Here is a 15,492-nt window from a genome sequence, read left to right on the forward strand (position 1 = left end):
ATTGCACATTACATTACAGCTCAGGAAGGCATTAGTTTGGTTTTCATTCAACGTCGCAAACATTGTGAATGTTTGCTACAGTTGTCATGTGCGTGCTAAATGAAATGTCCTCCCAAGACTATGCCGTGCTATTTCGAGATCTAAATTTGTTCTTTTAATAACTACTGCTATAACAATCGTGAAACAAAGAGCTACTCACAGTCCAGAAAGCACCAGTCAGGCGAGAACCTCTTGGACGGTGACAGATTCTGTGCATCTGGACCTTCCAGCTGGAAACAAATGTTTGAGATGCCAACATGCGTCGTGGTCTGAACACTGTGCAAGTAGTGTCACAGCAACTGGATCAAGTGCGTGCTCCATGCAGTGCTGTGAAAGCTACAAGTCTGGCAAGCCAACCAGAAAGGGGAACCAGAGGAAGGGCTCCTACCCTGCACAGTTCTGATTGCCCTCCACACAAAGAAGATGAAGGATGAATAGCGTGCAGTGGGTGAGACCTCCTTCCCATCCTCTATAAAAAGGAAGCCAGCAGCTCCTGTGGCTGCTTGGGTGACATAATCCCTAGCCTTCGTTGCAGTGCATGGAACTTGGTGAGGTGGTGCACAGCTAACGGGAGTTTACTGCTCACCACAGATCAGAAGGGAGAAACGTCCGTGACATTTCATCCGACATTTTTTTCTGCAGTTATTAAATTTTGAACGATTGAGTCGGGGAGTTGAGAATCAATTTTGACAATGTGGGTTTCTTTGACATACACATGAGGGCACAAGACAGGGAAAGAATTTTGTGCAGATTTGATGTTAAATTCAGAGTCGGGGGAAAAGATAGAAAGTTTCCAATGAACGGACAATGTGCTAAATTCTGTAAGCAGGCTTTCCCACACATCATTCCTGCCCCAACTTATACGGCTACATTCCCAAGTTGAGCAACGAGTTTCAAATGCAGGGACAGTTTGGAAAATGGAAAGCGGAACGAACAGTGTTCGCACTCCGCGTGTTTATGCCTCAATTACAATTCTTGCAAGCTGTCAACCACCTTAGTTAGCGAAAAATGAGGTCTGTGATGAAGCACACTTACAGGTGTTGCATGTCGTTTCTCCGGTTAAAGAACATAGTCTACAACCAGCCATAACCTAGAGTGCCATGATCACTAAAAATATTGAGCTCCTATATTCCCAGTAAACATCTATAACTCTCAACTACCGCAATATCCTGAGAGACGCATACGAGAATGTCTTATGCACTGCAATTCTGAAACGTTATATAGATTCTTATACATAGATAGTCACAGGATATGTTCAACTATTTTAATGGAAAACATTCTATGGAAAAAAGCTGAAGATTCAGGAGAACTATCTGGGTCAGCTTCAAAAAACACAAAGAACACAAACACAAAAAATGTTCAAGAAAGAATCGCTAGTCATGTAAAGCAGGGTATACAAACTATCATATAAAGTTACACACAAGATGAAATAAACATTATAAAAGTAAATAATTTTGAAACAAAGTGCACAGCTCATGTGAAGCCAACTGTATTTATCTGCCTAATACATGTTATCTAACTAGCTGTCGGTAATATTGGCTCTCCGCTATTATTACAATGTAATAAGATAACACGCATGTGCTACTATGCTTCCGTCTCACTACATTAAAAGATTCACACAGTACAGCAGTGCCCCTTGGAAAAATTCACCACACAATTTTTTTAAAATGCAGTTTTGAATCTAACAATTTCTCAATCACAACATTTACAAGTGACCGCTCTGAAAAAGAATTGATGCAACGAAAGGCGTACAAGACTTGGGAGAAAAAAAGAAGCACTCACAGAACACAGCTGGTTGATCATCAGCCTGACATTCTCGAGATCGGTGTCAGGGTTCACGGTCAACGTTCCAATCGGTATGGCTTTTGTTGCAAAACAGAAGAAGGAGAACAAGTTAAAATGTCCCAAGATAGTGGTACACTCAAACCTCATTATAAAAAAGTCACATCTGCCACGAAAATAACTTCGTCATATCCGAAAATTCGTTATAAACATTCATTTGTAACACTGTAGCTATGACAAGACTATTCTTCATTTACTTCGTTAAAACCGATAATTCGTTATATCCGTGTTCATTATATCGAAGTTCGAGTGTAAGCGCAAGCACGAAACACAATTCCCCAGTGGGTGGCCTTGTTACAGTCACTGTAGTATTCAGTTGCCACAGCTGTGCTAATCAATAAGCCAACTGCAACTGTCTCTAATCCCTGAAAGTCTGCAATACATATCACCAAATTTTTTACTCTCTCTTATTCCGTATCTTCGTATCTCTTCTTGCTTACACATAACAACCACTCAAAGACGGTACAACAGCACATTTCACTACATACACTAGACGTATAATGCCCAATGCACTGTAAATGTTATGGGGTGTTCATAATTGCAAATTCTGATTTAAGCTCGAGAAGTTTTACACAAAGCCTACATAGTGGAGTTTTTTAAACACTGGACAGAGTAAACCAGCTGATAATTAATTAGTGTACTCAAAATGTAAATCAAGGAACATTTCACTGCTTTTTATGCAAATGGTCAGTAACAAAGGTGGCTAAGTTCTAGTTCTCCTTGATGTGGAACGGCACTTAGTCATTACGTAATTAATTACTAAATAATCTCGTTTCTCAACGACTTAATTTCTGTTAAAAACTCATCGCAGTGAAATGAACCAGGTAGCACAATATCCTAGCAGTGAAATCAGGAGTACCACAGGCAATTTTCTCTACATATGTGGAATGGAAACTTGCGACAAAACTCACATAGGCTTCGTAGCTTCTCCTTGTCATAGTGATAATTCTCGTAATCAGCCATGTTCAGCTTTCGGATGGCAATGGTAAGCTTTTCCAGTGGTAACCTGGCAAAGAAATGGCAAGGATCATGAAGCACAGTTGACTGATTGATTTATTGACTGATTGATTGACTTGCAGAGTTTCATAATGTGACACAGAAGGTTTACAGATCCCAGTGATTGTTAAGCTGTACCCACAAACGAATTCTTTTTCAAAGATTTCATGCTGTTCCCACACTCAAAAATTGAAGAACTCTATTCGATGATTGTTGGTGCAGCACAGCATGCACTAGTTCCTGCTAGCCTGATCAGAAGCACCAATGTACTTAGGCTTAGGTGAGCAGGCCAATGTAATTAAACACTGACTACCAATAAACCATAATAAGTGGTATCATTACTATTATGTGCAGCATAGCATCACAACGAAAATATGACTTACTGGCTTGGCACTTGGTTGTGAATCTGAAAGGTGACAAAAAAAAAGAAGGCATACAATAAAGAACTGACTCAGAAAGGTGTTTATCTTAGAGTCAATGGAATCGGTCGCTGTTCAACATGAAAGAGAGCTGCATGAGGACCAGTACATCGGCCAAGAAAGGCATGAGAAACAATTTGCCGCGTGACAACTGTGCAGTACGTTTGTAACTTCTTCAAGGTGGTACCTCTATTCATCCCTTCCCCTAATATGCACCGTAACTACATGTGATAGGGCTATGCAGTTATCGATGGCACTTTCAACGCCTCTTAACTCAAACCTGAAAGGACTCATGGCACTGATTGAATTCTTAATGAAAACAACAGTGAGCGGAAAGTTTTCAGGAAAGAAAATGCAAGCAACCCAGATGATGATTGTTGTGTGTCAAAGGCATTTCAAATGGTACAACTTTTGTTACAGATGAAAGACATCCCAAAGAGTGCAGATGTTTTTACACTTTTAAACACAGTTGCACTCCTCGGAGCACATTTCTGTTACACAACAATAATTGTCATCTGGCTTGCTTGTGTTTCTTTTTCTCAAAAACTTGTTGGCCACTACCTTCTCATTAAGAATGCTGTCACAATGATCAAGCGCACACCATTCATGACCTAGAAATACCATGTGAGCACAGGTAGTGTAAGCAAAGCACGATAGACGACGATAATTGTTAATTAAGTCGTTAATTAAGGCGATAATTAAGACGCTCCAATGGGTGCAACTGTTGTAAACGAGAAATCTCACCCCCTTTGTGGTGTAAGCGAAAGTCAGAGCTAAGGTGCGACTCATGATGTGAAAAGGCAGAAAGTCTCTGACATCGTCTTTGTGTCGTCGACTTTTTCGTTCCTTTTGAATATACCGACATTAACCTAAAATATTCTAGCCATGTCACACACTTACGGAAAAAACTAGCATACATTAATGGAATTTTAATCAGAGCACGTTAACTATTTTAACACTTTGACCTCAATTAGAATATACAACACTTTCATTCAGTCATATTAATCGTACCACTAATGGGGCAATACATACCTAACTCATTTATCTCCAATTCAGAATATACAAAACAAAGCCCTTAGAATAATAACTTACAGTTCATGTCGCAGTAGTGCATCTTCATTACTTTATAACTTTGATATGCTTCTTATTGCTAGTTTATTTAAATATTTCTCACCATTACGCTATTCAAGTCATTGATTCATCTTCTACCATGAAGTGTATTTTGTCCTAATGCTCTTTGGAACTTTAACCCAACTACATCTGCGTCAAATGGAAATTTTTTACTATTTGCTATCTGAACTAATTATGGATGATGCACTGCTTATTTTTTTGCTTTATCTATAGTATATGGAATTCATTACCATCCCATATCAAACAATGTTCTTCGAGTGGTTTATTTAAAAAACAATTGTATTCTTATTTACTAAATTACTAGGTGTTCATTTTTCTCTCAATAATATTGTTTGTTATAGCACTTTTGCTTACCTGTAACAGATTTTTTTGTTCTATTGCAGCAGAAGTTTTCTTGGAATATTGCTGTTACGGCTAATTACGTAATTTTTATTTTGTAATCTTGGACAGGAGGTCCCCCTAGAGCCTATTGCTTTCAGACCACCTTTCGTATATTTATTCTGTATGATGATCTGTACTAACATCTGACACAAAACTTGGAACTAAACTAATAAAACTTGAAACTTTTCACATCACGAGTCAAAACCTCCTTGACCAACTCTTCACGGTGCCAAAGTGCGAGCCAAACGAACAGGGCCACAAAGCCAAGGTTGTAATTCGTGCCAATGTCAAAGCCGAAGCTTGTACCCACCTTGGCCTTGGCGACCATGCAGGCCTTGTTGCGCATGTGCAGCTCGATGAGCGACGGCAGTAGGCGGCAGGGCTCCCCGTCCACTTGCACAGGGATGGTCTTGCTCGTCACAACACGGGCGCTCCGGCACTGGCAGAGGCACGTGCCATGGCCACCCGCCTGGAGGAAAGGCTGTGAAAGATAAAAAAAAAAAGATCAGCCAATTAGAAGAGCCAGGGTAGGGGCTAGTTGGCTGTGCATAGTCGACACTTGCAGCGCGCTGCTCAAGCACAAAGGTGCACAAAAAGAACACACGTGTAGAGAAGACACGTTCGTCTTGTGTGCACACGTGCTTTCTTTTTTCCGCATCTTTCTGTTTGAGCAGTGTGCTGCAAGTGTGAATTCAGCCTGTTCCATGCCGTGAAAACCGGTGGACCGTGGAGCTCTAAGCACGCTAGTGTATATCATTGGCTAGCAAGATCATGTGGTGCTGTAAATCCGCCACAAGATTTGAAAAATGTGTGCTTACGCTTTGTTGGGCAAAGCGAGATCACGTGAAATGTGGGATCAGTCAATGGTATTTCGGCGAGTGCCTCTAAGTCACTGTCATTTCGTTTTACTTATTCGTAGAAAAGCATCATCAACAGCCGTAGCAGCATAATTTTGGGCATCATCATCATCATTTCTCTTTATTTATTTGAAAAGCATCATTATCATCATCATCATTCCGTTTTATGTTTCTTTACTTACTCCCCCACCCCCCTAGTCACGTGACCTGCGCATCTACTACTGCTACTACTGCAGTAAAGTGTGGGTTTGGGCTAGTTGGTATGCCATTGTTAAAATGCTCAGCGCAAAAATTTGACACAGTACACATAGAAAAGACGAGGACCAGCGCAGTCCTTGTCTTTTCGCCAGCGCAGTCCTCGTCTCGCGCTGGTCCTCGCCTTTTCTATGTGTACTGTGTCAAATTTTTGTGCTAAGCAGTTTAACAACTACTGCCACTGCTACTACTACTACTACTGCTACTACTAGTACTACTACTACTACTACTACTACTACTACTACTGCTGCTGCTGCTGCTACAACTACTGCTTCTACAACAACTACTACTACTACTATTAGTACTACTTCGACAACTACTATTACTACTGCTACTACTACTACCACTACTACTACTACCACCACTACTACTACTACTACTACTACTACTACTACTACTACTACTACTACTACTACTACTACTACTACTACAACGACGACAACGGCACAGGGTAGACTAAGACAGCGTCACTGTAAAATATAAAAGACGTACTGGTGGGCTAGTTAATTAGTCATGATAGCCTACGGCAGTGTGCATCGTAAACAGGGACAACACAGCACATAAGAATAGACAAAAGATGTAAATGCTGAAGATGTTGGCATGTACGTATGTACACAGCTCATTGATTGAAACATGACATCAAAACTTTCAGTATAAGGGCTAGCATGAGCCACTGCTCGAGACAGCCGCATCATATCACTACAAATTTGGCCACTAAATGTGACATGGACTTGGATGTAAGTGCTTGAGTTGAAATTCCAACGATATGACACGAGCTGAAAATTGTGGAAACGAAAACACATGCATTGCTTAGCCATAAACATTCGTTTTTCAATCCATGCACACTGCAGTGTATTGTCCTTGTTTATGATACGCGTTGTTATCAGCTATCATATATAAATGATCAATGGCAGATCAGTTCTGTGGGAGCGCGAAAGGTGGTGGAGGGTTTTTTAGGAGGAAACAAATTCTGGAATGTCCCCTGAAGCTAAAAAAGAAAAGCTTCGAGGGGCTTAATGACTATGCGAGAGATTGTCACTGACAACACTCACCATTTGGTAGATCGTGAGGCCTATCACTTCAATGAGGCCATCATCGGTCTGTGGCATTTCAAACGCTGTCCCTGGGTTCCCCCAGGGTCTTGTGCCACCGCCATAACTGCAGTGAACATGCAAGAAAGCAATTGGAACGGTCACATGATGAGATTGTGTGGCAATAGCAGTGTGCTGACAGCAAATTTTTCACCGTTGGATCAATTATGAATCGAGCAGTGACAAGAGCAAGTTGAATCAAATACTGAACGCATTTCGAATAGCTTTTCATCAGCCATTTTCATCATTACAGTAAGATCTTGAGATCTGACATCAGAGGTTGCTTCTCCATGTTTTATACTCATTATACCTTTATTATATGCTGCCCTGTAACAATCGAGAGACAGTTTTTATTTACTTCATAGCACATAATGTTATACCCGATAATGTTATGTTAGGATCTGACTATGTATAACTACAGAAGGACCTTCACACCCTAGTATATTGACAATGCTAACGAGTATCTGTCATTAAGTTTCACATTATAAAGCACTTATTAAAGGGTCCCTGCAACACTTTTCCAAGTACTGTAATCATAAAATGACCTCACTATCAGAGTTTATTGCCCCCCGAATCGACTGCCGCAAAATTTTTAGCATCCGTCAAGTACGAGCGGAGCTACAAGAATTTGTCGCACGCTTTAAACGCCTTCCCTCTTCTTTCATCCCAGCAAGTGCGCTGAAAGCTACATGTGGGGGGACAAGGGGGCAAGAGCTACGTTCGTAAGTCAGCTCGTGTTATGGCCTTGCGAACTTTCTTTTCTTCCTTTCTTTGAACACTTGCACGGGCACTGTATAACTGTCGCGCGCGGTCACTTGCCCGTGTCACGACAGCCGCGTTATGCAGCTCACAATGTTCCAATCATCCAATGGCCATGTCTTTCGGGTATGTGATGCAGTTGATTTGGGTAATACATAGCGTCATTTGTTGAGAGAAGAGCGAGCAATTTCTAGCTGACTTTGAAATTTAATTGTAAATTCCCTGCTGCGTATCGCGCTCTAATGCTTGGCTTGCATGTTCGCAGAAGCCTCGACTACCGATCGGCAGCATTGTCTGACTGTGTTTAAAAAGCGTTGCAGGGCCCCTTTGAGAACGTAAACGGGGCACTAGGAGCAATTGAAGGGACACTACAGAGCAAAACGATTTTTCTCATATTAGTAAAGTACTCTTTCACGATACCAAAAACACCATGCTTGCTGCGAGAAGACGCTTAGTAAGCGAGAAAACACGCAAAAACAAACGCCACCTTGAAGTTTCCGCACCATTTGCCGTGATGTCACGTTTTCACGGTGCCTACTAGGAACTACGTAGTTCCTAATCGGTAAAAATGAAGTACATTGTCCCCTGAGAGGGCCATAGACTTAACATACCAAGTTCGGGGTAATTTTGTTGAGCCAATGGCGCTAAAATACGATAAATACACTTTGAAATCTGCGACGTCACGCGGGGAGATTTAAAAATGAAACTTTGTACTTCATTTTTTCCTCTATTATTAAACCTATGATGGCGAAATTAACGACATTAGAGTTCTCGGAGCACAATTTATGGATATAAACCGATTCATTGTTTCTCTTTAGCGTCCATTTAAAGTAATATATGCCTGCTTGCCTCTCGAAGTGCTGCCCCAGCACGTATACCGCTGTAGAAAGAAATGCTTTGGACTCCTCACCTGGGAATGTTCAAGAAGAGAATGGAGTGTACTTTGTGCTCTCGTAACTTCCCCGTGTAATCTTGGCCATCGCACTGTAGGGGAAAGAAGAACAGCGTTTAAACGCTCAACACCGTCTCAAAAGTTCGTAACAACTAGAACAAACTTGGTGTACACATCTTGATGCACACTGCTGCGTCTTGTTGCTCCTTAGTTTGTTGTCTCTTGCGTTATTAGAATATTAAAGACACACGAACGTTCCAACAACATGACACGAACTATCGCAGACAGTACGCATAACTTGGTGTCACAACTAAATTTTTATGCAACCACACGTCATATGATGCTCGGAAGGCTTTGGGGAAGGCATCACGAGCAAACGTAAACACCAAACACAACCTGTTACGGCAAGGACAGTTTTGCAGGACTATAATATCGAAGGCACATGTGATGCTCTGAAGGCTGTCAAGAAGAGGCTTTACAAACCGGTGCTAGCACCAAGTGTAACGTTCAATTGAAAGTATTGTTACGGGGAGGGACAGAAGATTGGTGTGTTTACAATATTTACACGAGCACACAGAAGAGGGACTTTTGTATTATACAGGATCACGAATCTCAAAGGCACATACGAACAACAAGGTGCCTCATACAAGAAGCTTTTGTGATGACCAGATAAAATTTTATAAAGGTGCATGTCTTGGAGGCAACTATGACATTTAATAAGCTTCATACAACAGGCTTTATGAACCAACATCAACATTATGTTTAAAGGGACCGACAACCAATTCTTATGGTACCCGTTTTCTTTAGTGCAATGTAAAGCTTACCACTCAAACCGTAAAGCAAAAAATGCCATGGAACAGTTATAATCAGAATTGTTTGATCTGTGGCAACTGTGAAGTCGTACACACAAAACATGCTGCAAACAGTGGGAGGTGAGCGCTAAGGCGGTTTGTGTTTACGCTCGGCGGCTTGCTGTGCATGTGCGCTCTCTGTGCACATGTGCTGTGGCTCGACATGTTCCACTAGTTGATGCGAACGCAGCACCGCTTCCTAGCGTCAGCTCCTTTTACCTTGTAAGCAGTAGAGAATAGGGTGGGGATGGATGATAATAATATACGTACTTTAATTATGAGCAATAATTTTTTGTGCATAAAAGAATCAGATTATGTAAAGCAAACAGAATGACTTCATAGAGCAAGAAAGGGAAATAGGCAACCACCCGTTTGTAGCACGAAGCCACGAGGAAATACATACGGATTTCTCTGAAAGAAAGCTTCTTGGTTGCCAAAAAATTCGTCGTAGTTCGGGAATCAAACCTGGGACCAACGCCTTTCCAGGGTGGCCGCTCTACCAGTTGAGCTAACCAGGAAGCTAGCAATTGGCCCCTGTGTTGCTAATTGCGAGCTTCCGGGTTAACTCAACTGGTAGAGTGACTGCCCTAGAAAGGCTTTGGTCCTGGGTTTGATCTCCGGACTAGGATGACTTTTTCGGCAACCAAGAAGCTTTCTTTCTGAGAAATCCATACGTATTTACTTGTAGCTTCGTGCTACAAATGGGTGGTTGCCTATTTCCTTTTCTTAACCTTTCCGCCACCTAGTGGATGCCGCAGAACTGATTTTCATTAAGACTCCATAGCACAGCATCAAGGTTCTTCTGCTAGGCTGCACGGCATACCAGTTCGCAAAAAGGGTGCTTGAATCTGTCGTTATAATTTACAGTCGTTTCATTTCCACCAGGGTCTAATCGCATGTTCTGGCCAGTTGTCGGTCCTTTTAACTTGGTAGTGCGAGTAAAATGAAAGACTGCCAGGGCCTGTCTGACCTCCAGTGTGACGTAGTTGCAGAGGTCCTTCCACTTTCGCTGAAGGAGATCCTTGCCTCCTGCTTGGCCGTAAAACATTTTGTTCTTTAGCCTGCTGTTGAACCGCTCTGGGTGAGCTTCTGCATGGAGGGCAGGGAGACAATCAGAAAAAAAAAGTGACTTGAGATAGTTGTGTGACTACATATCAAATGCAACTTCAATACAATGAGGCTTTATCGTAGGTAGTACTTCCACAAGAATCAACGCACACTGAAACAAGACAAATATGAATGAAGAGTTCTATTCTAGTAATACCTGTTGAAGTTTTACATCCCAAAACCACGATATGATTATGAGCAACACCATAATGGAGGGCTCCGGAAATCTCGGCCGCCTGGTGTTCTTTAACATGCACCTAAATCTAAGCACATGAGCCTCTAGCATACTGCCTCCATCGGTGCTCTTTCTATTCTTGGTGTCTCATCCACACTGTTCCGTCTGTGGTTCCCCTTTCCAAATGTCGGTCAACTGATAGTAGCTCTAACTGTTATTACCTAATCAACAAATTCTAACAACCCAAATTTAGGTTAAGGGTATTTATGGTCTACATTATAATGCCATGATTAAACCCGATGCATTAGAAATTTCGAAACAAAACAGTAATCTTTGCGTAAATATCATTTGGCTTTTTATTCTTCGTTTTATGCTTCACTTTAAGCAGAACTGGCTACATCAGATAGTGAAGAACATGAAGTCTTTATTTAATTTTTATTAAAATGTTGCCAGCAGAAAAATGGGAATCCTGGTACCACTTTGAGTATTCTTCTTCAAAATACATCACCACAATGTACAAAACTGCCAATGAATTCTGTTGTTGAATATTAGTTTAATCCCATTTTTTGCAAATTTGGAATTATAAAAAACAGCTGCAGAACAAATCCTAACAACCCACGTAACGTATGACATGAGTTACACGCCACACTCATCGTGCGCTAGCGGCCGTTTCACTAGCTTGATGTACACCAACATTGTTGTTGCGTGACGTGACTGCATGACGAATATAAACGACAGGTGGTAACATGAAAATAATGACATACGTGTCACGTATGGCATGATTTACATGCCATGTTCATGGTGCGCTCGTGCCTGTTTTGCTAGCTTGATATACACCAAAATTGGTACTGCATGACGTGAATGCATGACGAACCTAAAGGACAGGTGGTTACTTGAAAATAATGATATGCATGTCATGTACGGCATGATTTACATGCCACACTCATGGTGCGCTTGCCGCCGTTTTGTTAGCTTGATACACACCAAAATTGGTAATGCGCGACGGGACTCTATGATGAACATAAATGTCAGGTCCTAACATGCAAGTGATGACATGCTTGTCTTGTACAGCATGAATCACATGCCGTGCTCATGGTGTGCTTTCAGCAGTTTTGCTAACTGGATATATACTAAAATTGGTATGGCATGACATGAGTGCGTGATGAACATAAATGACAGGTCATGTATTGCCCATACCAGAATATACGTTTCAGTAGCATGGTACATACCACATTGTACAAGCATGCATGCATGACAAACATGAGATAGTGAACTACATGTCATGACATGAATGACTTAATTTGCCTCAAAGACAAATAAGGTGATGTATGCGGCTTCTTGCTGGCTGCTACGCATTACATTGATTTTCACAGTGCATGGGATCTGCCGGATCTTTTTTTGCCAGCACAGTGTAACAAGGGTTTCGTAGTAGCTAAACTGCATGGAAACCGGCAAAAACAAGACTGAGTCTCCAGATGTCGATGTTCCAAGCTTACCGCGTGCTTCGTGAAACTCCAAGGCAATGTGGGCGTCCACGCCGATAGAGAAATAATTATTCACAACATTTAAAGGCACAGTCTCTTTGCCTTCTTCACACTGAGAGATGTCCACCTCCGGGTTTCTATTTACAATTAGGTCCCACCTGCATAGACAAGAGAGGAGAAGGACAAGTGAGCAAACAAAATCTAACCAAACCATCCTATTGAATGCAAATGCAGGAAGAAGGAGAGCGAGGCATTGTAAACGCAAATACGGTGCTCCTTTCTGTGTTGGCACCCCCCTACACTGCAAAATCCTTTAAAAACTTGTTCCAAAAGACGAAACACCTTTTCCTGGCATTCCACCTTTTGCACTGTTTTCTTTCGGCTATGTCGTACCAATGTGCCCAAGTAACCACTTTAGAATGAATGGCAGCTCTGCCCACAGAGCTGCATCATGCCTGCACTTTACCTGAGAAAAACAGTCGTGCTATCTCATTTCTGCTCGAACCGTAAGTACTTTTTCTCAGCTAATTTAAATACTACGCATATTAGGAGTTAAAGGTTTATCATTACTGCCTAAAACATTACGTTTGGCTGAGCGCTGGTGTCAAAATCTTTGACAAAACTTATTAGGTCGTTCAAGTTTCTGACCTAAAACCAACGACACAAACATCAGTCTGTATGAGAAAGCCAACTATTATCTGGATCACTGGAGAAGTGCTTGAAGTCATGAAAATGCGTAAGGGCTATTGGATGGATTATGCATGCAAATTATCTGTGGGAGTGACAGTGACGGCTGTGGGCAGAGCTGACATTGCTTAGATAGTAACCGAGTACACTCAAACCTTGATATAAAGAACACTGATATAACGAATTATCGGTTAAAACAAAGTAAATGAATAGTTTTGTCATAGCTATACATTATAATACAGTGGGCTAGAGAAAGCAGCCATTTTTGTATTCACAGAAATGATTCCTATGAAGCAACTCACCTGTCCAGCTGAACAATATCCCCATTTTGAACATCTTGGAGTATCTTTGAAATAGGCTCGTCTGTGTAACCCTGGAAGAAAGAAGAAAATGGCAGTGACTGTGGTTACCTTTTAGAATCAACACACATTTTGTTTTTTTGTCATTACGCTTTCCCCCTTTTCTCAAGCAACGTTTCTCGGTAGCAGCTGACAAAAACGAGGTGCTGGCTGTTTGACATGTCTCGTTGATGACACGAGATACATTCAACCACCACTACTTTTTCACGCCTCCCTTCGGTCAGAATTCACAGCCCCTCTCAGTCTCGGAATTCAGACCGCAAAATACACGATCCATTCCACTCTGTGATGGTGGGTGACCAGTGAAGCTGCGCAGCACGCAGCATGTAGCAATTTTGATGAAAGATAAAGAAGGGCACAGAACTTTTTAATTAATTTAGCGTATGCTCCTTTAAAAACAGTTCCCCCTCGATTTGCGTCAGCGAGAAGTGCAGCGCGAGGTTATTCGTAAATTAATTAATTTATTTATTTTCTTCTGTTTATTCATAGTGAAACAGTGGTGAGTAGTGGGGTTTACCCTATTTCTGTGGCACAAACCTGCTAGGGGTTTTCTGTTGAGCAGGTAACTGCTCGCGGAGTTACGAATGGCCTCCTTATATACAGTTCCACGGTAAAGCCTATCAGAGGTGCCACCAGGTTAAGTGACTGGTCTTACCCCTCCCCAGCCGAGTGCGCGAGCCAGGTCGTTGCCGGTGCCCAGGGGTAGCACCGCGACGGGCGGCGGGGGCACGATGCCGATCTCGTCGATCACGGACAGGATCCAGCCCGCCGTTCCGTCGCCCCCGCACGCCAGTATTCGCAGGTTGTTCACCTTGCGGTACAGCTCAAGCCTGCACACGTAGAGACAATGCCATCATCGTACTACACTCAGACCACATTTTAACAAAGTTGCATTTGACTTGAAAATAAGTGCGTTATATCCAAAAATTCGTTATAAACGTATATTTGTAACACTGTATCTATGACAAGACTATTCTTCATTTACTTCGTTATAACCAATAATTCGTTATATCCATGTTCGTTACATCAAGGTTTGAGTGTACGGGCGTACAGTGAACTCTGCTGTGAGCCAACCTTGCCTATCAATGAAAAACGAACGTGATAACAGCGCAATGAAGCGAGCTAGGACGACAGGTGGGCAAGCACAATGACAGCACTTAATGTCTAATATAATAATTGTCAGGCTTTTTTTGTTCCAAAACCCTGATATGATCATGAGAAAGGCACCAGTGGAGGGCTCCGAAAATTTCGGCCACCTGTGGTTTTTTAACGTGCACCCAAGTTAGAACCACACAGCCTCTAGCATTTTGCAGAACTTACTGCATAAGCTTATTATAACCTACGATTATGACTCATTGGCAATCACTGACAAAGCACCTACTCCTCTTTTTAGCATTTTACACATATAAGGTTTAAGAATGTTGACCGATCGTCAACTGCACCAAAAGCACTGCAAGTTGCCCCCCCCCCCCCCCATGATTGGCTCATTGGTCAATTCATTTATGCCCGTTCCTTTAGGCCAATTGGCAACATCAATTCACTTCCAGCCAAAACAACCTTGTTTTTGAAGAATGTGCCCCACAGAGTATAATTTGGGACTGTTTGCCAGTTTTTGCTGAGCTGGGCATGTGCAAATTACATATTTTCAGTTGGGCGAAACAGATGGCAGAGTTAATCTCTACATGTCAATCTCAGGACTGCTTAGAAAGATAGCTTTATGAGGTATGTTTTATGTGCAGCTTAGCCTCAAAGTTACAAAATTCGAAGACCACTCAAGCGTCATTTCTGGCCAGATATCAGGGACATAAGGGCGTTAGAACTAAATCTGATGCTCCAACATGGTAAACTCGAATAAGTTGATATTGTCAGCAACAGCATAAGCATATTCAGTACATAACCAATTTTGGCCAAACGGCTATGGTGCAAGGTTCTGAGAAAAAAGATGGAAGGCACGTGAAAGTAGGGTGGGCAAATAGTAAATTTCAGGTTCAAAGGCAGTGCAAAGTGAACAGTGATTTGATCGAATAATTTTGAATCGAATAGCATATATCATATATTATAAAGAAAAAATGACCACTTTCGTCATGATCCAACTTACGTGCACAATATTAAGAATTAGAACAAGGCTTGTGCCAATGCCACTTTTTTGGTGCGAAGCAAAGTAGAA

General features: G+C 41.8%; 1 protein-coding gene across 6 annotated transcripts in view; it reads right to left on the bottom strand.

The window, feature by feature from the left end:
- LOC119401738 (eye-specific diacylglycerol kinase) overlaps window positions 1-15,492 on the bottom strand; it is a 604,253-nt gene that overhangs the window by 15,266 nt on the left and 573,495 nt on the right. For all 6 annotated transcript variants that reach the window (XR_007417067.1, XM_037668684.2, XM_049418127.1 and 3 more), the window contains exons 10-20: window positions 13,981-14,155; window positions 13,269-13,339; window positions 12,292-12,437; window positions 10,484-10,602; window positions 8,681-8,754; window positions 6,973-7,078; window positions 5,119-5,289; window positions 3,261-3,283; window positions 2,793-2,887; window positions 1,822-1,901; window positions 200-269 (exon numbers count right to left, since the gene is read on the bottom strand). Coding sequence is in view for 5 of the 6 variants with exons in the window: in XM_037668684.2 (XP_037524612.1) it covers window positions 200-269; window positions 1,822-1,901; window positions 2,793-2,887; window positions 3,261-3,283; window positions 5,119-5,289; window positions 6,973-7,078; window positions 8,681-8,754; window positions 10,484-10,602; window positions 12,292-12,437; window positions 13,269-13,339; window positions 13,981-14,155 (1,130 nt within the window). In the remaining variant the exon portion in view is untranslated. The remainder of the gene's footprint in view (window positions 1-199; window positions 270-1,821; window positions 1,902-2,792; window positions 2,888-3,260; window positions 3,284-5,118; window positions 5,290-6,972; window positions 7,079-8,680; window positions 8,755-10,483; window positions 10,603-12,291; window positions 12,438-13,268; window positions 13,340-13,980; window positions 14,156-15,492) is intronic.

Source organism: Rhipicephalus sanguineus, chromosome 8 (assembly GCF_013339695.2).
Source record: "Rhipicephalus sanguineus isolate Rsan-2018 chromosome 8, BIME_Rsan_1.4, whole genome shotgun sequence".
NCBI lineage: Eukaryota > Metazoa > Arthropoda > Arachnida > Ixodida > Ixodidae > Rhipicephalus > Rhipicephalus sanguineus.